At 65.1% G+C, this 20,916-nt stretch overlaps 2 protein-coding genes and 1 long non-coding RNA gene across 13 annotated transcripts in view; 1 reads left to right on the top strand and 2 right to left on the bottom strand.

Annotated features, from left to right (window-relative positions):
* The window catches only part of TEP1 (telomerase associated protein 1), a 52,531-nt gene that overhangs the window by 6,726 nt on the left and 24,889 nt on the right, over positions 1-20,916 (top strand). For 3 of the 11 annotated variants that reach the window (XM_065565534.1, XM_065565537.1, XM_065565539.1), the window contains 34 exons: positions 538-658; positions 1,782-1,906; positions 2,249-2,365; positions 2,449-2,566; positions 2,687-2,899; positions 3,254-3,441; positions 3,725-3,878; positions 3,960-4,139; positions 4,392-4,484; positions 4,794-4,926; positions 5,082-5,232; positions 5,483-5,622; positions 5,737-5,825; positions 6,083-6,197; positions 6,526-6,742; positions 7,330-7,447; positions 7,659-7,783; positions 7,903-8,002; positions 8,146-8,301; positions 8,465-8,677; positions 8,925-9,078; positions 9,318-9,530; positions 9,749-9,909; positions 10,535-10,651; positions 10,732-10,839; positions 10,936-11,062; positions 11,134-11,231; positions 11,331-11,463; positions 11,695-11,834; positions 12,033-12,154; positions 12,346-12,492; positions 12,687-12,807; positions 13,095-13,206; positions 13,317-13,429. In XM_065565534.1, the coding sequence (XP_065421606.1) occupies positions 538-658; positions 1,782-1,906; positions 2,249-2,365; positions 2,449-2,566; positions 2,687-2,899; positions 3,254-3,441; positions 3,725-3,878; positions 3,960-4,139; positions 4,392-4,484; positions 4,794-4,926; positions 5,082-5,232; positions 5,483-5,622; positions 5,737-5,825; positions 6,083-6,197; positions 6,526-6,742; positions 7,330-7,447; positions 7,659-7,783; positions 7,903-8,002; positions 8,146-8,301; positions 8,465-8,677; positions 8,925-9,078; positions 9,318-9,530; positions 9,749-9,909; positions 10,535-10,651; positions 10,732-10,839; positions 10,936-11,062; positions 11,134-11,231; positions 11,331-11,463; positions 11,695-11,834; positions 12,033-12,154; positions 12,346-12,492; positions 12,687-12,807; positions 13,095-13,206; positions 13,317-13,429 (4,732 nt within the window). Of the gene's footprint in view, positions 1-537; positions 659-1,687; positions 1,907-2,248; positions 2,366-2,448; positions 2,567-2,686; positions 2,900-3,253; positions 3,442-3,724; positions 3,879-3,959; positions 4,140-4,391; positions 4,485-4,793; positions 4,927-5,081; positions 5,233-5,482; positions 5,623-5,736; positions 5,826-6,082; positions 6,198-6,525; positions 6,743-7,329; positions 7,448-7,658; positions 7,784-7,902; positions 8,003-8,145; positions 8,302-8,464; positions 8,678-8,924; positions 9,079-9,317; positions 9,531-9,748; positions 9,910-10,534; positions 10,652-10,731; positions 10,840-10,935; positions 11,063-11,133; positions 11,232-11,330; positions 11,464-11,694; positions 11,835-12,032; positions 12,155-12,345; positions 12,493-12,686; positions 12,808-13,094; positions 13,207-13,316; positions 13,430-13,834; positions 13,940-14,150; positions 14,349-20,916 lie in introns of those variants that run through there. The other 8 variants (XM_065565538.1, XM_065565536.1, XR_010592192.1 and 5 more) reach the window with 8 other exon arrangements.
* LOC135975267 (poly [ADP-ribose] polymerase 2-like) overlaps positions 14,679-20,916 on the bottom strand; it is a 42,020-nt gene continuing 35,782 nt past the window's right edge. The window contains exon 20 of the mRNA XM_065565560.1: positions 14,679-14,940. Coding sequence (XP_065421632.1) covers positions 14,781-14,940 — 160 coding nt within the window. The 3' untranslated portion in view covers positions 14,679-14,780. The remainder of the gene's footprint in view (positions 14,941-20,916) is intronic.
* LOC135975268 (uncharacterized) lies at positions 15,347-17,196 on the bottom strand. The gene is made up of 3 exons (XR_010592196.1): positions 16,770-17,196; positions 16,037-16,683; positions 15,347-15,700 (listed from the first exon to the last, which is right to left on the bottom strand). It is a non-coding gene; the product is annotated as an uncharacterized LOC135975268 (long non-coding RNA).

The raw sequence follows: 20,916 nt of genomic DNA, 5'->3' as shown, positions 1-20,916 counted from the left end.
TGGCAGACTAATTTCAGCTTTTCAATTAAAAAACCCACAACAAATTTTGAAGGAAAGCAGACGTTGTCCGTGATTTTTTTTCTGCTTTTTAAAAACCCCTAGTTTTTGATCCAAAAAAAGTTTTGAAGGAAACTATTTGTCCAACCCTTTTAATGAGCTTTAGTGCCTTTTAGTACTTAAAACTGGGTTTGTGCGGAGATGTGGAAGGTTTTTAAATGTTTATTTTTCCCAAGGCCGGCCGGGGGGCAAGTGGGGCAGTTTTCCCCAGGCCCTGCAGGGGCCCCCACAAGAATATAGTATTCTATAGTATCGCAACTTTTTTTCATGGAAGGGGCCCCTGAAATTGCTTTGCCTCAGGCCCCCTGAATCCTCTGGGTGGCCCTGGGAAGGGGGGTGTCTTGCTGCAGGGAGTGGGGCAGGGGGTGCTGTGCTGAGAGGAGTCTGGGGGGAACCGTGCTGAGTCGGGGAGCTGGGTGGTGCCATGCTGGGGTGGGGGGCCCCCCCTTGGTGCTGACCCCGGTCTCTTTCCCCATACAGGCAGCTGGAACTGTGCCTCTCGGAGGTGGCTCGGAGCCAGCTCTTCGTGGGCATTTTGGGGGAGCGTTACGGCTATGTACCCCGAGAATACTCCCTGCCGGACACCCCCCAGTACGAGTGGGTGAGCACTGCCAGCACCCTGTCAGTTGTATCGGGGTTGGGGGGACAAGAAGATAGTGCCCCTTGCACCCAGCTGGTGGCTGACGCCGCCCTGCAGCCCCCTCGCCTGCCAGAACCTGGCCGCTGAGCCTTCCTTCACAGTTGGTGGAAGTGGGATTTTGCTTTATTTACTCTGGGCGATTGGGTGTAGTGCTGCAGCCTCCCTCGCCCAGTCTGCCCAGTCGCTATACTGGTGGGACGGGGCACCCTGCACATCTGCCTCCGGTACCTACTGGCATTGCCGTTCTGCCACCTCACTCACGTCCCTGTGTTGAGTCACACCTCTCAGGACTGGACAGCCTGGGGAGTGGCCTGCAATAATGGGCGCGAGGCATGGTGATGTTTTTCCATGGCCAGATGATGTGCTGCTCTCACTACGCCAGGGAGGGTTCCAGTAGTTGGTGAAATTGGTGTAGTGGTGACATCGCTCCCACTAGAACAGTATAAAGCCACTGGAGGGGTTATTCTGTCAGCCCACGCCTGGCTTCATAGCATGTCGGAGCCTGCCAGGGTGTCCTGTACCCCGGGGTAGAGACAGAGCTTGGGTGTCTCAGAATAGTGCTGCTGGGAACAGTGGGATCCCTTCTGGTGATGGGGTGAAGCACAGGAGAGGGTGCAAGCCTGTAAACATGCTGTCTAGTTTCACGCTCCAGAAGTGTTGCATCCAGGGACGGGAGCCTCAGAGGTGGCCAAGGTCAATGGGAATCCCCCAGTTCCGCTGAGGTTGGTGGGTGCGTTGGGATCCAGGCTCACTTCAGCACAAAGCTCTTTGTGGCTGGCGCTGGCCTGGGCCTGCTGGCCGTGTCCACTCAGCGTGGGGCTCACAGATGCACGGACCCATGGTGGAGACCAAGACCTCCCCAGCCTTCCGGTTGGGGGAAGCCGGGCATCTCACTTCACAATGGCCCAGGCGTGTTTCTTCCCCATGATGCCTGTTAGTCTAACCCTGCCTGAGAGCTGTTCTGCCTGTGGGCTGGCCTTCGTTTCGTAGCACGACCGGTGGGAGCAGTGGGATCCCTCCGGGTAACAGTCTCAATCCCACCACTTGGGGGCTGATGATGGAGTCCGGTGTGCCGTCGCTGCAGGTGAAGTCGTACCCTCGGGGCCGCTCCATCACCGAGCTGGAGGTCATGCAGTTCCTCAGCAGTCGGCGCGACTCTGGTTCTGCTGCCCAGGCGTTCTTCTACCTCCGCGAGCCAGATTTCCTTGGGTAACTCTGCACCCTTTCCCCTCTAGGGGTGCCGGCTCCCATCCAGCCCCATGGCAAGGATTGGCTGGCTTGGGGGGGGAGAGGCAGGGAATGGGACATGGGGCCTTTTCCCTCTAGTGGACACCGATCCAGACCCATGGTGGGGGGGCTGCTTGGCTCAGGGGGATGGGGAACAGGGCCTTTCCTCTCTAAGGGGTGCCGATCCAGCCTCATGTTGGGGGACTGGGGAACGGGGCTTGTCCCTTCTAGGGGGTGCTGATCCGGCCCCAGGGTGGGGTACTGGTTGGCACAGGGGGCCGGGGAACGGGACATGGGGCCCCTGACCTGTCTGTGGTGGGGCAGGTCCGTGCCGGAAGCCTGGAGGGCAGATTTCGTGGCAGAGTCAGAGGACGCTCAGCACCGGATGGCAGATCTGAAGGGGCATCTGGGCCAGCACCTGGGGGTGGCATCTGTAAGCAGGTAATGGGCCAGGAGATAGGTGGGTGCGGTGGGATCGCTGGGCCCCACGGTATCTCCCTCATGGCTTTGCTCTCTCCCCCTAGGTACTCCTGCCAGTGGGGCGGCGTGGCCCAGGGCCGGCCGTATGTCAAAGGGCTGGAGGAGTTTGGGGCCCGGGTGCTGCAGGATCTGTGGGGCGCCCTCCAACGTCAGTTCCTCCAGGTAACGCGACTCGCTGTCCCTGGCGGGGAGGGAGTGGGGCCTAGCGGTTAGAACGGAGGGTGCTGCGAGCCCAGACTCCTGGGTTCCATGCTGACGCCTGTCTCTGCCCCCCACCTCCAGGCTGAGTCGGAGCCCCCTGGGGGCGAGGAGGAGGAGGGGCAAGAGCTGCAAGATGCCTTCCAGGACTTCCAGCAGCGCCAGTTCTGTGCCCGGGGCAAGCTGCTGGGCGCCGTGGCCGGGCGGGTGCGTGAGGGCCGGCCCCCCCGCCGCGGGGCAGGGGGCGGGCTCTACGTGGTGACGGGTGCGCCTGGTGATGGCAAGACTGTCTTCATGGTGAGGACGGGGGGAGGGGTCTGCATGGGGCCTGAGGGGAGGGGCCTTGGGGCACCCAATGGGGGGAGGGGGTCTGGGGGCAGAAAGGGGCGGGGCTTGGTGATGGATTGTAGGCAGGGCCTGCAGGGGGCGGGGTGTGGGTCTGCTGCATAAAGCCTGGTGGGAAGGGCCTGAAGGAGGGGGTGGGACTTGGGGGCCAGGAGGGGGTGGGGTCAGGTCTGTTGCATTAGGCCAGGTGAGTGGGGCCTGGAGGAGGGGGAGGGGCTGGAGTGGGTGGGGTCTGGCTGTGCTGGGTTGTGGTGAGAGGGGCCTGGAGAGGCCCCGCCCCCAGCTGACTCACTGTCCCTTCCCCAGGCGGCGCTGACGCGGGAGCTGAGCGCCCATCCCCCTGCCCGGGACGCCTCCCCCACCCGCTGCCTGGTCGTCTCCCACTTCACCGGGGCCCGACCGGACCAGGCCAGCGCCAGGGTAGTGCTGAGCCATCTGTGTGCCCGCCTGAGCCGTCTGCTGGGCCAGACGGCCCCGCCCCCCGCCAGCTACAGGTCAGGATGCCAGGGTTCCCTCCTGGCCCTGGGTGGGAGTGGGATCTAGTGGTTAGAGCAAGGGTATGGGGGGGCTGGGTGTTGGGGGGCTGGAAGCCAGGACTCCTGGGTTCCCTCCTGGCACTGGGTGGGAGTGGGGTCTAGTGGTTAGAGCAGGGGGGTCTGGGACCTAGGACTCCTGGATTCTCTCCCAGCTCTGGAGGGAAGTGGGGTCTAGGGGTTAAAGCTGGGGGGGCTGGGTGCCCTAGGATGCCTGGGTCCCATCCCTGCCTGTCCATTGCAGGGGGCTGGTGTGCTGTCTGGAGTCTCTCCTGCCCGCGGTGGCCAGGTCGCTCCGGGGAGCCCAGCGCCTGGCCGTGCTGGTTGATGGGGCTGACCAGATCCACGGGGACAGTGGGCAGCCCGTCTCCGACTGGCTCCCGGTGCGGCTGCCCCCGGTAAGTCGAGCCCCCCCTCCCCGTGGGACCCCCCCTCCCACCAACCCCACCACCCGCTCAGCTCCTCTCTTCTCCCCCCAGCGCATGAGCCTGGTTCTGAGCATCGGCGAGGGCTCTGGACTCCTGGATTCCCTACAGCGACGGGCGGACACAGTCATCATCCCCCTGGGGTCCCTGGACCCCTGCGACCGGGCTGGGCTGGTCCGCCGGGACCTCGCCCTGTACGGCAAGAAGCTGGAGGAGACGGCTTTCAACAACCAGGTGGGGAGGTGCCCGGATCCCTGGGTCCTCTGGTGGGGGTCTGGGGTCTAATGGTTAGAGCGGGGGGGCTGGGAGCCAGGACTCCTGGGTTCTATTCCAGCGCTGGGAGGGGAGTGAGGTCTAGTGGTTGGAGCAGAGGTGGATTGGGGGTCAGACTCCTGTGTTCTCTCCTGCTCTGGTTGGGTGGGGCAGGGGCCCTGGCTTTGGCCCAGGGGCTCCCTGCCTGCTGAGACCCCGTCTGTCTCTCTCCAGATGCGGCTGGTGCTACTGAAGCGCGGTGCCCGGCAGCCCCTCTACCTGGCGCTGCTCACCCAGGATCTGCGAGCCTTCACCGTCTATGAAAAGGTGCCTCAGTCCCGCAGGGAGACCCAGTCATCTGGGCTGGTGGTGCAGGGCTTCCCCTTCTAGGGAACCTGGGGGAGGGACCGGGACGGAAGGGGACCCAGACATCCCGGCTGACGACACAGATCTGTTCCCGCGAGGGACCCCAAGGGAGAGGCCAGGATGGAAGGGGACCCAGGCATCTGAGCCACCAGCATGGGTTTCTGCCCTCTAGGGACCCCAAGGGAGGGATGGGGACAGAAGGGGACCCAGGCATCCGGCCCTGGCATGGGGCTCTCCGGTCCCCTCAGGGTCCTGTGTCCCTCCCTCCAGGTCTCGGAGAGGATCCAGACGCTGCCCCCAGCGCTACCTGCCCTGCTCCAGCACATGTTGGGCTGCCTGGAGCAGGAGCACGGGGCCGAGCCAGTGACCATAGCCGTCGCCGCCCTCTGGGCCAGCAAAGACGGTAAGAGACAGCTCGAGGTGCTGGGAGGTGTTAATCGGCATTGCTACCAGCTGCTGCACCCCAGAGCTGGCTGCATCTCAGCACCAGGCGAGTCGTCCCTGGGATGGGAATCCCTGAAGATGTGTCCCTGACCCTCACTCCTCTGTCCTCCGCAGGCCTGCTGGAGCGTGATCTCCTCGCTGTGCTCACCATGTGGATGGAGCTGGGCGGGGCGCCTGTCACCTGGGAGAGAGGCATAGCTGCTGGGGGCCGCGCAGCGACCATCCCCAAGGCCCCGATCTATTCCCTGATGAGGAGCCTGAGGGGGTGAGTGGGGGCCAGGGCGCCTGGGTTCTCTCCTGGCTGGGGGAGGGGAGTGGGGTCTAGTGGTAAGAGAAGGAGGACTGGGAGCCCAGACTCCTGGGTTCTCTCGGGCTCTGGGAGGGGAGTGGGGGTTGGGGGCTGGGATCCCGGATGCCTGGGTTCTCTCCAGACTCTGGCAGGCTCCCAGGACCTGGCGCCGAGCTCCGTCGCTGGCCGGAATCTAGTATTCTCTGTCCCCCGTCTGTCCCCCCAGACTGGCGGGGGTGTGTGGGGCCCCCTCGGAGGCCCCTGGCTCGCGGCTCCACCTCTGCGGTGCCCCCCTGCGGACGGCGGTGGAACGGCGCTACCTGAAGGAACCGGGCCTGGAGCGAGCGGTTCACACTCTGATAGCAGGTCAGGAGGTCGCCCCGTGTGGGGCTCTGGGGTGGTGTCTGGGCTGGGCCTGTGACCCCCCCCCGGCCAAGGGGTGCTGAGCATTGTGAGTGACAGTCTCCCCCACATCCCCAGCTCATCTCTGGAAACTCTGCGACCCGGACGTGTCCCGGAGCTTCCAGGGCAGCGAGGCTGGGCCCCTGGCGGCTCTGCCCTACCACCTGGTGGGTATGGGGCACTGGGGGATGGTGGGGGGGGGAGCTGGGTGAGGGCAGGGGCGGAGCTTGGCAGGGGGCAGGATTGGGCGGGTGGGGTGAGGTGGAGAATTCGGAAGTGGGTGGGCAGAGGCTGGGCAGGAGCAGGGCTGGGTGAGGGGCTGGGCATAGGGTGGGGTGAGGCGGGAGGCAGGGGGTGGGGCTTAGCGTAGCAGGGGCTGGGGCTGGGTGGGCAGCACCCCGAAGTGACCCTGCTGTCCCAACAGGTCTGCGCTGGACGCCCCGACCTCCTGGGCTCCCTTCTGACGGACCTGCGCTTCGTGGCTGCCCACGTCCGCCTGGGGCTGCTGCCTGTGCTGGGCCAGGCCTATGCCCTGCACGGTGAGCGGGGTGGCCTGGGGGTGGGGGGCACCTCTGGGGGCTGCTAGTCGGGAGCCAGCCCTGTGCGGCGTGGGGGCTGTCCACAAGAGCATGGGAAGGTGCCTCGCTGTAATGGGTGGGGGGAGCTGCTGTGGGGTCCTGGGAGGCTGGGGGCTGCTGTTGGGGGAATGGGAGGCATGTCAGTGCTGCCGGGGGCACTCCCAGTGGGGCTGGAGGCTGCCGGGGGGAATGGAAGCTGGGGGGGCTACCAGGGGCTGAAATAGGGCTGCTAGGGGGCTCCCAGGGTGCTGGGGGCTGTTGTGCCCCTGACAGACGTCTCTCCCCACAGCGGGCAGCGCCCAGCCCCCGGGCGAGGTGGGCGCGTTCCGGGCGATGGTGCAGGCAGGCGCAGCACTGCTTTCTGAGAACCCATCCCTCCTGGCCCAGCTGGCAGCCAACGCGCCTGATGGCTCCTCGCTGGGCGCCCAAGCCCAGGCCCTGGCCCCCCCGGAGGGGCGCCTGCTGCTCTGGCGCAACAAGGCCCAGGACGCCCCTCACCCTGACAGGTAACGGGGCCGCTGTGGGTGGGAGGTCCCCTGCCCTTCCTCCCGCCTCTGGATGCCTGCCCCTCCTCCCAGGTGCCCACCTGCTCCTCCCCATGACCCCCTACCCATCACCCCTCCCACCCAGCACCCGGGCCTCACCACCAGGCCTCACCATGGGCCCCGGGCGCCTGCCCTCTAGGGCTCCCACTCAGCTGGGCTCCGGCCCTGCTCCCAGCTGCACTCAGCTGGGCTCCGGCCCTGCTCCCAGCTGCACTCAGCTGGGCTCCGGCCTGGGGCGCCTGTGCTGGGTTGGGGGGATCCTCCTGTGACCTGGGGGGGATGGGGTGTGTGGGTCCCACGGACTGGGTGGGAGGGGCTGCAGGGCTGGGAGCCTGGCGGGGGGGCTGCGTATCTCTACCCTGGGGGGGGGGAGGAGCTGGGTCCCTGTGGGACTGGGGGGCTCCATTGGGGGAGGGGAGGGGTTCCTGGGGGGCACGGTGTCCTGGGTGGGGGTGCTGCCTGTCTCCGAGCTCTGGGGGTGGGCAGCACTGGGTTCCTGTCCGCTCCTGGGCCTCGTTCCCCCCTGATCTCCTCCCCCCCACCTCCAGCGTCTCCCTGGCCCTGCCCACGTCCCCCACCTGTGTGGCCATCTCCCCCTGCGGGCGCCAGGCTGCCGTGGGCAGCACCGATGGGACCCTGCACCTCCTGGACATGCAGAGTGGCCAGGTACCGGGGGAGAGGGCAGGGCAGATTCAGGGGATCTCTTGCCATGGGAGGACACTGTGGGGCTGGTTGGTTTGGGGGCAGGGGCAGGATGGGGAGGCGGGGGGGCAGGGTGGGGAGCTGGGGACAGGCTGGGGGCTGGACAAGCTGGGGGGCAGGGGAAGCTGGTGGACCGGCAGGGGGCTCTGCAGTCTCACCCCCGCCCTTCCCCCAGGAGCTGAAGACCCTGCTGAGCGGTGGCGCTGGAATCTCGGCCTGCGTTTTCCTGGCTGATGGGACCGTCTGCCTGGGCACCTCCGCTGGGGGACTGGAGACCTGGGGCCTGCATGAGGGCAGCAGGTACTGCCAGGGGGGCTGCCCCTCTGGGGGCGCTGGCTGTGGTCCAGCCCGGGGGGCAGCGGGGGAGCTGATTTTGGGGGCAACGGTGGGGACACCACATGACTCTCTCTCCCTTCCAGGCTCCTGGCTACTGATGCTCACCAGGGCCAGGTCACAGGCTGCTGCGTCAGCCCTGATCGCAGACAGCTGGCCAGCGTCTCCCTGGATGGGCACCTGAAGGTACCGGCTGTAGTCACTGCCCCTCCCGCCCCCCCCCCCCCCCGCTTTAATCACTAGCCCCCACTCCCCTCCCCCAGCCAGGAGAGAATCCAGGTGTCGGGCGCCTGGCCCCTGTTCTGACCCGCTGTTCCTGTCTCTCCCAGCTGTGGGACTCTGCCCAGGGGCACCTGACCTGGGAGCTGGATCTCTCCTGCCCCTTGAACTGTGCTGCCTTCCACCCCGACGGGCAGCTGGTGGCCACCGGGGGCTGGGACGGCGCTGTGACCATCCTGGGCCTGCAGAACCGGAGTGTGAGCTCGGTATGGGTCAGGAGGGGCAGGGCTGTGCTAGGAGGGGCTATGGGTCGGGAGTGAGGGGCACTGGCAGGGCTGGGGGCCAAGGGCTGGGCTGGCAGGGGCTGCGGATTGGGAGTGAGGGGCACCGATGGGGCAGGCTGGGTTGTGACTCTGGCTCCCCCTGCAGGTTCTCTCAGGCCATGACACTTCTGTCCGCGCCGTGTCCTTCTCCCCTGCGGGCACCATGCTGGCGTCCGGCTGCCTGTCCGGGACAGTGCATCTTTGGTCCTGGCGGGAGGTCGTGAGCCTGGCCACATTCCCAGCACACCAGGGCTTTGTCTCCGAGGTCAAGTTTCTTTCCGGGGGCCAGGTCCTCCTCACGGCAGGCGAGGACTCGAAGGTGCTGTGGGTCAGGAGTGAGGGGCACTGGCAGGGCTGGAGGGCAGGGTTGGGCTAGAAGGGGCTGCGGGTCGGAAGTGAGGGGCACCGGCGGGGAGGGGGCAGGGCTTGGCTAGAAGGGGCTGCGGGTTGGAAATGAGGGGCACCGGCGGGGAGGGGGGTTGGGCTAGCAGGGGCTGCGGGTTGGGAGTGAGGGGCACTGGTGGAGGTGGGGGGGGCACAGCACTAACCCCTGATTTGTGGCCCAGGTCCAGCTCTGGCCAGGGCACCTGGGCCATGCCCGGGGCGCTCTGGGCTCAGGGCCGCTTTCTCCAGCCCTCTGCGTGGCCCCCAACCCCGCCGGCACCCTACTCGCTGTGGGGCACCATTCAGATGATGTTTGGGTCTACGGCACCCCCTGGGGTAAGCGCCCAGACACCTGGGTTCTGTCCCAGCTTATGGGGGAAAATTAGATCTAGTGGGTGGGGGTGGGCGGTGCTGAGGAGCCAGGACTCCTCCATTCTGGACAGCCAGGAGTCTTGGGTTCTGTGGTTGGGTGGGGGTTGAGAGCCAGGACTCCTGGGGTGAGGGTGGGGGCTGGGAGCCAGGACTCCTGGGTTCCCTGTGGGGTCGGCCCCCCTCACTCTTTGCTCTCCCCGCAGGCTCGGCTGGGTGGCGCTGCCCAGTAGGGGGTGTGGCGGTGCCCAGCCTGGCTTGGCTCGGGGATGCTGTGCTGGCTGGAGGCAGCAGGGACGGGACCCTGCGTGGGTGGGCACTGGCGAGCAGCTTGGCCTGCCCCCTGTGGGAGCTGCAGGGGCACAAGGGGGCCGTGCTGGGCCTGGCCGTCTCGTCCCAGCTGCTGGCGTCTGCCTCAGGTAAGGCTGGGGGCAGGGAGGACGGATGGCGGGAGCGGGGGCCGCTTGCAGGATGTGGGGAGGGGCTGGAGGCAGGGTGTTTCCAGATCTGTGGGGGGGGAGATTTGGGGGTCATTGGTGAGGCTAGGGGTGCCCAAGGACTATGGGGTGGGGGCAGGATGGGGTGGGCGGGGGCGGGGTCTTGGGGCCCATAGTCTGAGCCTTCCTCCTGCCCCCAGAGGATTTCACCATCTGCCTGTGGCTGGCCGAGACACTGAGACAGGCCCTCCCGGACCCTTCCCCAGCCCCCCTGGCCGTCCTGCAGGGCCATGCGGCCGCTGTCACCTGCTGCGCCTTCAGCCCCGATGGCCGGCACCTTGCCACGGGGGGCAGGGACAAGGTGAGGGGTGTGTGTGCTGTGAGATGGGCACTAGGGGGCAGTGTGGGGTGGCCGTGTGGTGTGTTGGGCACTAGGGGGCGGTGTGGGGTGGCTGTGCTGTGAGATGGGCACTAGGGGGTGGTGTGGGGCGGCTGTGCTGTGAGATGGGCCGGTGTGAGGCGGCTGTGCTGTGAGATGGGCACTAGGGGGCGGTGTGGGGCGGCTGTGCTGTGAGATGGGCACTAGGGGGCGGTGTGGGGCAGCCATGCTGTGAGATGGGCACTAGGGGGCAGTGTGGGGCAAGCGTGGGGCAGCCATGCTGTGAGATGGGCACTAGGGGGCAGTGTGGGGCGGCAGTGCGGTGAGATGGGCACTAGGGGGCGGTGTGGGGCGGCTGTGCGGTGTGTTGGGCACTAGGGGGCGGTGTGGGGCGGCTGTGCTGTGAGATGGACACTAGGGGGCGGTGTGGGGCGGCTGTGCTGTGAGATGGGTACTAGGGGGCAGTGTGGGCTGGCCATGCTGTAAAATGGACACTAGGGGGTGGTACAGGGCAGGCGTGGGGCAGCCGTGCTGTGTGATGGGCACTGGGAGGTGGGGGGAGCAGACGTGCTGTATCTGCTCATCTAACCAGCCCGTGTCCTCGCAGACCCTGTTGTGCTGGGACGTGGGGGGCCCCACACCGGGAGCCCCCCCCATCTGGCGCTCGCTCCCCTTCTGCCACCGCGACTGGCTCAGCGGCTGCGTTTGGGTCGGGCCCCTGCTGGTGAGTGGGGGGGTAGTTGGGAGGGAGGCGGGGGGGGGGGCAGCTCCTCCCTGACTTGTCCCCTTCCTCTGCCCCTGCAGCTGTCCTGCTCCAGTGATGGCACCGTGCGGCTCTGGGACCCGGCAACCGGCCAGCGGCTACGCGAGTTCCTACCCCACTGCGGCCCCGTCAGTGCTGTCCTGGCCATGGTACAGACCTGAGGGAGAGGAGGGGGGGGCACGATGCCAGGCATGGGGGGGCACCTTGGGCACTGGCACCATCCCTCACCCCCTCTCTCGGCGCAGGCCGGGCGCGTGCTGGCGGTGGGCCGCGATGGGACACTGGCAGCATGGGACATGCTGGGCGTGGAGCTGACCCGCTTCCCGGCGCACCCCGGGCTGGTGAACCAGGGCGCTGGTTTCGTGGGAGCAGGTGAGCAGGCGCTGCCGCCCCCCCACCCCCCGGTGCGGGTCTGACCCCCAGTGTCCTCTGCTCTCCCCCAGTGCCCATCTCTCCGTGTCGCTCTTCTCCTGCAGACGGCGATTTTGTGGTGGCCACGGCTGGATGCGACGGGCGGGTGCAGCTCTGGAGCCCCCTGGAGGTGAGATGGGACCCGGGGGCTGTTTCCCCCCCCCCTTGGGGACCCTGCCCCAGGGCACTGGCTGCCCCTCCCCCACTAACTTTTCTCTCCTGCCTGCAGTTTGGCCGCCCGCGGGCATTGGTGGGGCACAGCGCCCCAGTGTGTGGTGCTGCCGTGAGCCCGGCTGCCGCCCGCGTTCTGACAGTGTCAGGAGATGGTGCTGTGCACGTGTGGGCAGCGCCCTGGCAAATGCGTAAGAGACTCCTTCACCGGATACCCCTTCCCTCCTGAAGCCAGGAGAGAAGTTCTGGCTCCCAGCCCTGCTCTAACCACTAGACCCCACTGCTCTCCCAGAGCAGGGGAGAGAACCCAGGAGTCCTGGCTCCCAGTGCCCCCTGCTCTAACCCACCAGATCCCACTCCTCTCCCAGAGCAGGGGAGAGAACCCAGGAGTCTTGACTCCCAACCTGTCTCTCTCCTGGCAGGATGCGCCAAGGGTCCCGGCTGGCACCGTGGGGCCATCTCTGCCCTTGCCTGGTCTCCCGACGGGACGCTGGCGGTGTCAGGCGGGGAGTGTGGGGAGCTGATTGTGTGGGGGGAGGCCAAGGCCCTGGCCACGGTGCAGGTATGTTGAGGGGGGGCTGGAGAGATGGGGCTGCCCCCTGAAGCTGGGGGGTGCGGTGGGAGGCTGGGGAGGGGAGGGGAAGGGATGGGGGAAGGCAGATGGAGTGGGCGAGATGGGGGGCAGGAGGGAGGTTGTCAGGGCGGCTGGGGGAAGGCGGGGGGCCTCAGTCCAACCCCCACTCACTCCCCTCCTACACAGGCCAGCTCGCGCAGTGTCTGTGCTCTCGGCTTCGCCTCCTCCTGCAGCCTCCTGGTGGCGCCGGCGGCTGGGAGCATCTGGCTGTGGGGCCTGCATGGCGACCCCAATACCGGGGCCCTCAGGTGAGCTGGGCAGGGCAAGCTGGATGCCTGGGTCCCTTCCTGGCCCCATCGCTCCCTGGGGAGCGGGGGGTGGGGGAGGGCCATGCCCTACCGACCTGGGCCACCGAGGTCCCGTTTCCCGTACCAGTCTATGCAGCAGCTGGCCTGGGCCCCACACGGACCGCGTCTCTCTCTCTCTCTCTCTCTCTCAGCCTGGAGCGTGAGCGCCCCCTGGGGGAGGTGGCAGCTCCCGTTACCTGCATGGGGCCAGCCGGGGCCCCCGGCTCCCTGGTCCTGGGACTGGCGAACGGGGAGGTGCTGCTGTTCAGAGTCCACCAGACGGTGCTGAAGCCCCTCTGGTGAGTTGGGAGGTGGGGGGCGTGTGTGCGCCTGCGGCTCCTTCGGTGAGTGAGGGGTTCAGGGGGGGTCCCTGCAGTTCCCTTGGTGAATGGGGGAGGTTGGGGGGGCCCTGCAGCTCCTCTGGTGAATGAGGGATTGGGGGGGGGGCAGCCCCCTACGTTCCTGGGTTTGACCCTCATCTCTGCCTCTGTAGCTTAGTCAGCCCGGACGCCTGGGTTCCAGACCCCCCTGAGTACCTGTTTGATGTGGCTGTGACCCCAGATGGGCGGCTTCTTCTGTGGAAGGGGGTGAAAGAACCCACCCTGTACGAACTGGTGAGTGACTGGGCAGAGAACCCGGGAATCTGGGCACCCAGCCCTGTACCCCCCTCCCCAATGCGCCAGGCCCCACTCTGTCCCAGAGCCGGCAGAGAACCCAGGTGTCCTGGTGCCCAGCCCCGCCCCCCTCCCTCCCCCCAGCACACTAGGCCCCACAGCAGAGAACCCAGGAATCCGGGCGCCCAGTCCCCTTCCCGCCCCCCCGCGCACTAGGCCCCTCCCCTCCCCAGCCGGCAGAGAACCCTGGAATCCGGTTTCCCACACCAGTATTGTTTGCTCTGTAGAGGGTGGGGGAGTCGGAGGAACTGGAGAAATCCCGGGAGGCCAAGATCCGCCTCTGGGAGCGGGATGAGGACGCCGATTCCAGCTGGTTCAGCAGGGCCTGGCTCAGCCCCGGTGAGTCCTGGCACAGAGCTGCGGGTCGGGAGTGTGTGGGGGCAGGGCTAGCAGGGGCTTTGGGTTGGGCGTGAGGGGCAGTCGGGAAGTTCAGCTCTGTCCCTTCGCAGATTCATCCCTGCTCCTCGCCGGCTCCGATGGGATGCTCTGGACTCGGGCTCGGTGGAGTGAGGAGGAGGATGCAGCCGAGTCCTGGAGCAGCAAGAGGTGGCAGCAGCAGCGGGTGAGCACTCCCTGGCTGGGCCTGTCTCTGTTGGGGACCCTGTCCCGGCAGGGCCCATCCCTCCTTCCCTGCTGGCAGCAGCCCAGTCTGCTGCACTGGGTGGGGTGCGGATGTTTCCCTCCTTGTGTGTCATGGGCGTGGTCAGCAGGGTCCAGAGTTAACACCCAGGGCAACGAATGACAGTGAGTTATCCCCATCCTTGCGAGGGGCTTGGCCCCTGCTGAGCTCGGTGCGGGCTGGCCGCAGCCTCAGGTCAGCTTCCGGGGGGCAGAGGGTTCGTTCTCTTCCCTGGAAGCGGCGAGTCTGGGGTGAACCTTCAGGTCAGCCGATCCCGCAACCCCTTTGGGCTGAGGCAGGGGCCTCCTGTTCCTACATGTTAACCCCTTCACGGCCTGTGCCCCTCAGATCCACAGTTCCAAGGTCGCTGCGCTGCACAGCTGCGGGGACGTGCTGGTGACGGCAGCGCTGGATGGAGACGTCAAGATCTGGAAGCACGCCACGGGGAGACTGGTGGGTGGCGTGAAACGATGCTCCTCACTCCAACCCACAGCCCCCTGCCAGCCCAGCCCTGGGCTCCCCCCCGAGCTCTGCTAGTGCCCCTCACTCCAACCCACAGCCCCCTGCCAGCCCAGCCCTGGGCTCCCCCCCCCCAGCTCTGCCAGTGCCCCTCACTCCCAACCCGTAGCCCCAGGCTCTCTGATCCCTGGTTCTCTCTCTGCAGCTGGGGCAGTTCCGTTGCGCTGCTCCTGTCTCCTGCCTGCAAGCCCGGCCTGTTCCGGCCTCCCAGCTGCTCTTGGCCGTGGGCGACATCCTGGGCAACGTCTATTTCCTGGAGTGGGCCTGTCTGCGGGGGGACGACGCTGAACCCTGACCCATGTGAGCGCAGATGACACAATAAAGCCTCCCGCTGAGCTGCAAAGAACAGGGCCTTTGTTCAACTATCCCGGCCTGGCCCCTCCCCCAGAGCGAGGCGGGGCTAAGAGGCCAGAGACTCATCCCCCCTGCCCTGTCCCTTGGGAAACTTGGGATCTATCAGGCCCCAGGCCCCCACCCTTGTGTTACTGCTTCTGGGTTGTCCATGGGGCTGGATGAGGGCAAGAGGGTCGCGACATTGTATCTCAAGCCCCCATGCCCTAGGCATAGCCTAATTGGGGGAAAACACCCCCCTGCGAGGGGCAGCCAGGCTCCTGACTCAGCAGCCCTGCCCCCATTTCCAGCACGCTGCAACCAGAAATGCAGCAGGGCGCAATCAGGGCTGGTACCAAATGTATTGCTGTAGAAAGCAGCCAGAGGGACATTTCCACAGGAATCCCGGAGGGGGAAAGGGGGTGTCTCTCGACCGGGCGGCCTGTCACCACAGCGGGGCGAAGCTGAAGCGCACTTGGAGCAGGTAGCGCATCCGCACCTGGCCCGGGTCATAGACGACGAACTCGTTGTAGTTGAGGTTGTAGCCGTGGGGGTTCGTTACGCCCGTCGCCACGGCTGGGCCCAGTGGCACTGCAGCCCCATCCCTGGGGGGAGACGAGGCGGAGGTCAGGGCGAGGGTAGCTCAACCCCCCAGATGCCTGGTTCTCTCTTTCTGGGGGGGGCAGCGCGGGTAGGGGGTAGGGGGGGTTGGATAGAGGGCAGGGGAGTTCAGGGTGGTGGTCAGGGGGTGGGGGGGAATAGGGGGTTGAATGGGGGTGGGGTCCTGAGGGGGGCAGTCGGGGGGGGTGCTGGATGGGGCGGCACGGGGTAGTCGGAGGCAGTCAGGGGCAGGGGTTCCAGGGGCAGTAACGGGACAGGAAGAAGGGGTGGTTGGATGGGGCAGGAGTCAGGAATGAGAGGAGGGGTTGCATGGGGCGGCGGGGGTCTGGGGGCGGTTAGGGGACAGGGAACAGGGGTGTATGGATGGGGCAGGAGTCCGGGGGGTGGGGGGGCAGATAGGAGGTGGGAGCCAGGCCATGACCCCTTCCCCTAACCAGCCCTCCATACAATTTACAAACCTGATGTGGCCCTCAGGCCAGAAAGTTTGCCCGCTCCTGTTTTAGATGCTAATCTATTGGAAGGGGGCAGAGCCAGAAAACCAGGGCTGGAACAAACAGCTGGCAGAGAGAGGCCGGCAGACCACTGGTGCTGTAGTTCGCCCCCCCTCACCTGTGCTCTCTCCCCCGGCTCCGGGGTTGGGGCTGGCCCTCCCATCCCGGGGTCTCTTCGGCGCTGGGGGCCCTTGGGGGGACGAGGAGCCAGGGACGGAGCTGGGCTCAGATCCCCCATCATCATCCACAGCGTCTGTGGAGAGAGGCCACGGGTCAGAGGGGGAGGGGAGGGTGCCACACCCCCGAGATGGCTGCATCTCAGCCCCAGGCAAGCCACCCTGTGCACTGTCGCTGTGACCCAGCTGTGCCTGGCGTCAGATTCTCCTCCCAGCTCCCTGGGGGATGATTAATGACTAACGAGCTTACACTCTGGCAGCAAGGCCTGCCCCGCCCCAGGTGCCCGAGACCTGCTCACCAACCGGAGCTGGGCCCTGGGAGCCTGAACCCCTTCCCCCAGCTTCCCACAGAGCCCGCTTTACCCACTAGGCCCCATTCCCCTCACAAAGCCAGGGAGAGAACCCAGGAGTACCTGACTCCCTCCACTCCATCCGGCGCTGGTACCCAGTTCTGATGTTGGTCTGGGTCATCTGTGCCGTGTCCAATGTGTAGCGGGTCCGGCTGAACATCACCTCTAGGCTGGGACCCCCGTCGCCGCGCCGCGCTCGCTCCAGCGCCAGGCAGGTATCGGCAGGGTAGGTCAGCCACTGCCCCTCTTCGTCCCCCTGCCAGCACCACACAAAATCTGGGCTGTGGGCATCCTGTTAGCTCCCTGCCAGCGCTAACCCTGCAGCTCCCAGCCTCTGGGGCAGTGATGGTGATGGGGCATCGGACCCAGGTGTCCAGGTGGCTGAGCAGGGCGTTCACCCCCGGGGGCCCCACAGCTCCCAGCCTCTGGGGCAGTGACGGCGACTGGGCATAAGACACAGGTATCCGGGCAGCACAGCAGGGTGCTGACCCCTAGGGGGCTCCATAATTCGGGGGAGTGATCAGGACAGGGGTGGGACCCAAGCATCCCAGACGACACTGCTCCCCCCGCCAGGGGGCCCTGGGCACTCACAGGAGTCCGGGTCCTGGACAGCGGCTGCCACACATCTGTCCTGCCCCATCTGTCCATCCCGCTACACCATCCGCCGCAGGTCCACGCGGGAACCCACAGCCATGCTGGGCTTCCCTGCCCTGGGGGGAGATGGACACGGCTCAGAGCCTGACATTCCCCCACCATAGCCCGAGCCACGACACCCCCCTATCCCCAGGGCACTCACCTGGCCGCCTGTGTCAGCACCTCGCTCTGCTCAGGCACAAAGCGATGCCAGGTGCCGCCGGAGTCCTGCCCTTCCCAGCGCAGCTCCAGTGCCAGGCCCGCGCCCCCCGCCTCGGCTGCCCTCTGCTTCCGCCTCATCCTGGGAGTGACAAGCGGGGCTGGCGAGCAGAGAGAAGGGAGGCAGGGATCCACAGACTGTGATCCCCAAGCTATATAGCCACATACAGATCATCCTACTGAAATCCATACAGCCTGTATGGACCAGTACACACACATCCCAGGCCATATAGCCCCATACAGACCATTCTACTGCCATCCATACAGCTGTGTAAGAACCAGCACCCACCCAGGACATATAGCCCTATACAGACCATCCTACCAAGATCCATATAGCCCAGTATGTACCAGCACAACCCCACCCCTCCAGGTCATAGAGCTGGCCGTGTGCCCCCTAGATCCCCACTTCGTGTGAAGACGTGGAAGGGGTGCGATTTGCGTACGCCGCGGCACATGCCGAGAATTGCATCGCCTGCTCACCGTCACTTGTAAAGACCAGAGTGTCTGGGAGGCTTATATATCCCCCGGTTAAACTTTTACTACCTCTCCAAAAGTGAGCCAATTCCTATCCCCCTCCACTGCCCCCCCTCCCACCCATACAGGGCTGTATAGGGCTTGCAACCTCCCAATAGCTGATGGGCCTGAGAGGTCCTGCTCTGTCTGCTCTCCCTCAGCCCTCCTGGGCTGTACAACCCTCTGCACAGCTGCCCTGTATGGGCCCTGCATCCTCCTTGCTTCCTGTACAGCCTGTATAGGCCTTGCATCCTCCTCACAGCCTACCATAGGCCGTATAGACCTGTATGGACCCTGCAGCTGCCCCATAAAGCCATGCAAACCACCTGTCAGATGGGATAACTCCCCCGTTCCCATTCACCAGTGTGTGAATATGGCCCAGGGCCACCCACTGACCAAGGAGGCCAACCCAAGATATTGACCTGTTGTTTGTCCCGTGCAACTGAACAAGGCAGGGTGCCTGGGGTGTGGACACTGTTCTTAGGGCTGTAGGGTGACACAGTCCGCATTGAGCCGCTGGCTACGTTTTCAATGATTGACCTTGCGACCTTCACTTGTTCCCCCTTTGGATGTAACAGATATTTACAACAGGGCAATATAGCTTTGTAGGTTTGGATTGTTCTACCCCAGGTCATATATCCCAGTACAGACCAGGAGGTAATTCTATATGGATCCTTCCCCCCCCAACCCCTTATATGGGTTCACAAACCAATTCAGAGCATTCTACTCCAAACCCTTTTGTATCTGACCTCCCTCCACGCAGGCCATATAATCCCATATTGACCAGCACCCCTTTGTGGGCTCTTAAAGAACAAAGCCATCTCACCCCTACGGACATATGCCAGGCCATATATCCCAATCCAATCTGGTCCATGCGATCAGGCATAGCTTTTTAATGAGGAGAGTAATTAACCACAGGAACAATGTCCCAAGGACCAGATGGATCCGCTATCGCTGATGATTGCTAAATCTCGCTCAGATGTTTTAAGACCCGCTCCAGGAATTGTTTGGGACGGTTCTCTGGCCTGTGAGATACTAGGTCAGCCTAGAAGATCACAATGGTCCCTTCTGGCCTTGGAATCTATGAAGCCCCCTGCTTGGGCCGATGTAGTCCCATATGGACCACAGGGACTCCTAGCCCAGTTCAGATCACTGAAACAATCCCCGAGATTCTGTATAGATGGCCCCAGTATGGTTATTTATGCTCATTCAGACCAGGAGTTGGGCTGTTTCACTAATCCAGCCGATTTCAGGCTGGCCCATAAAGCCCCTACAGACCACCCCCCCGCCCACCACTGCCCCAGCTATGGGCCCTTCTGCTACCCCCCCATGCAGATTATTTTCTTCCCCTCCCCCAAGATTTTCAGCTTCCCTCCTCTCACCTAGGCGCTACAGACCAGGGGAGAGCATTATGCTCACAGTGCATGCTGGGACAGGCTGGGCATGGCCCAGGTGTGGGTGGGACACCACCTACCATTGGGGAGGGTGGCTTCCCAGCGGGATGAGGGCCCCTGAGGAAATGGGGATCATCTTGCAAAAGGGTACAAATGCTTTATTTCAAAACAGAAGCATCAGCCCCAGCTTCCCCTCCTCCCCACATGCAACCTGCAGACCATCCTCATCCTCCTTCCAGCGGTAGCTGGGCCCTGAACTCCAGAGCAGGGAGTTGGCGAAGATCCCAGTGGCCAGCACCTATCTGGTGGTGGAGCTAGCACCTGGCTTCCAGCATGGTCTGGCTGTAACAGCGCCCAGCGATGGAGGGGGCAGTTCCCCGGCAAATCACTCTCAAGGTGCAAACTCGGCCCTTGAGCTCCCAGCCTACTTTGTCTCGCTGCTGCTGCTGCGGCTGGGCCTCACGGATGGGCGAAGGGGCCATGCCAAGCGCTCTCCCTGCCAGGTCGTTGCCAGCCTTCCACTCACCCCACCTCATTGCGGGCCTTTTGGGGGTGCAGCGCCCGGCACGGGCTGAGGAGAGCACAGCACAGCATACGAGCAGGGCTCTAAGGCCAGGGCAGGGCTATATAGTCCCCGTGGCTGTGGGCACAGGGCTAGGGCTCTCTGTCTCCAAGGCCCCCCAGCGGGCAGCGTCCCTGGCAGCCGGCGGGCAGAGCCCCTTGTCCCGGGAGTGGGTGCGCTGGTGCACCACCATGTTGGAGCGGCGATGGAAGCGTCGGCCGCACTGCGGGCAGGCGAAGGGGCGCTCGGCCGTATGGGTGCGCTGGTGACAGATAAGATTGGAGCTGCGGTGGAAGCGTCGGCCGCATTCGCCGCAGGCCTAGGGCTGCTCGCCAGTGTGGGTGCGCCGGTGCACGGTGAGGACCGAGCTCTGGGCAAAGGCCTTGGGGCAGTCAGGGCAGCGGTAGGGGCGCTCGCCGGTGTGGCTGCGCCGGTGGGTGGCCAGGTGGGAGCTTTGGGCGAAGACCTTGGGGCAGTCGGGGCAGTGGTAGGGCCGCTCGCCAGTGTGGGTGCGGCTGTGCACCACCATGTCAGAACGCTGGGCAAAGCTGCGCCCGCAGTCTCCGCAGCGGTAGGGCGACTCCTCCAGGTGGGCCCTCTGGTGGCGCCGGTGCGCCGTGCTGTGGGTGAAGGCCAGGCCGCAGATGCCGCAGTGGCAGGGCCGCTCCCCGGTGTAGAAGCGCCAGTGGCGCAGCAGCTCCAAGCACATGGTCTGCACCCTGCCCCTCCACCGTCCCAGACACAAGAAGCAGTGAGTTCCGCAGGCCACACGGACTGATTTCCCCCTAACACCTATGGGCTCTCCTCTCCTGCATTAGAGTAAAACCAAATGAATCTCTGGCGCTGGCTGATGGCTTCTAAGGTATTGGGGTCCAGCTGCTGTGGGTCCACACATGATACCCGGAGGGGGCAATGCTAGAGGGCTGCCCCAGATCCCAGTGACACCAATGGCCCCAAATTCTCCCTCTGAGACTGGCTGATAGCCCCCTCCTTGGGTCCTGCCTGCTGGGTGTGGAGGGCGGTGGGTATGGCGAATGTAGCCCAGGAGAGAGGATGGGGCACCTGCCTCTGAGATGCAGCCAGCTCTGGGGTGGGGCACCTGGGGAACAGCCACATATAACACTGCACAGGGATAGCTTGTCCGGCGCTGGGATGCGGAGCAGCCGCATACAACACTGCAAAGAGATAGGATGACCCCCACTTCACCGCCCCCCAGGTTGGGGGCAATAAATCCGGTCCAGCTCTGGCACATCCATCCACCTGCAACTGCCCAGCTGACTTCCCCCCATCTGGCTGCCCCAGCTTCCTTCTCTGCCCCCACCCCCAGAGCAACCCCCCCCCCAAACGCCCCCAGTACGCGCGGCTGGCCAGCTGCTGGTGCAAACCAGCATCACCCTGCTGGCTGCAATGCTGCACTGGCCACAGTCCACCACCTGGGCACCTGGCCCCATTGACTCCAATGGAGTGACCCCATTGCAGGTAGGGCGTGACACCAGATTGACCCCAGGGTTCTGGGAGCAGAATCCAGCCCTGTCCCCACTGCTATTGGGAGTGACTCCAGATTGACCCTGGGTTGAGGGGAAGGGGGCGCGGAGATCAGCGTTCAGTCCCGAGCACAAGGA

This window comes from Chrysemys picta, chromosome 13 (genome assembly GCF_011386835.1).
Source record: "Chrysemys picta bellii isolate R12L10 chromosome 13, ASM1138683v2, whole genome shotgun sequence".
Lineage (NCBI taxonomy): Eukaryota > Metazoa > Chordata > Testudines > Emydidae > Chrysemys > Chrysemys picta.
The sequence above is the reverse complement of the archived record's forward strand: the minus strand, read 5'-3'. Positions and strand labels throughout refer to the sequence as shown.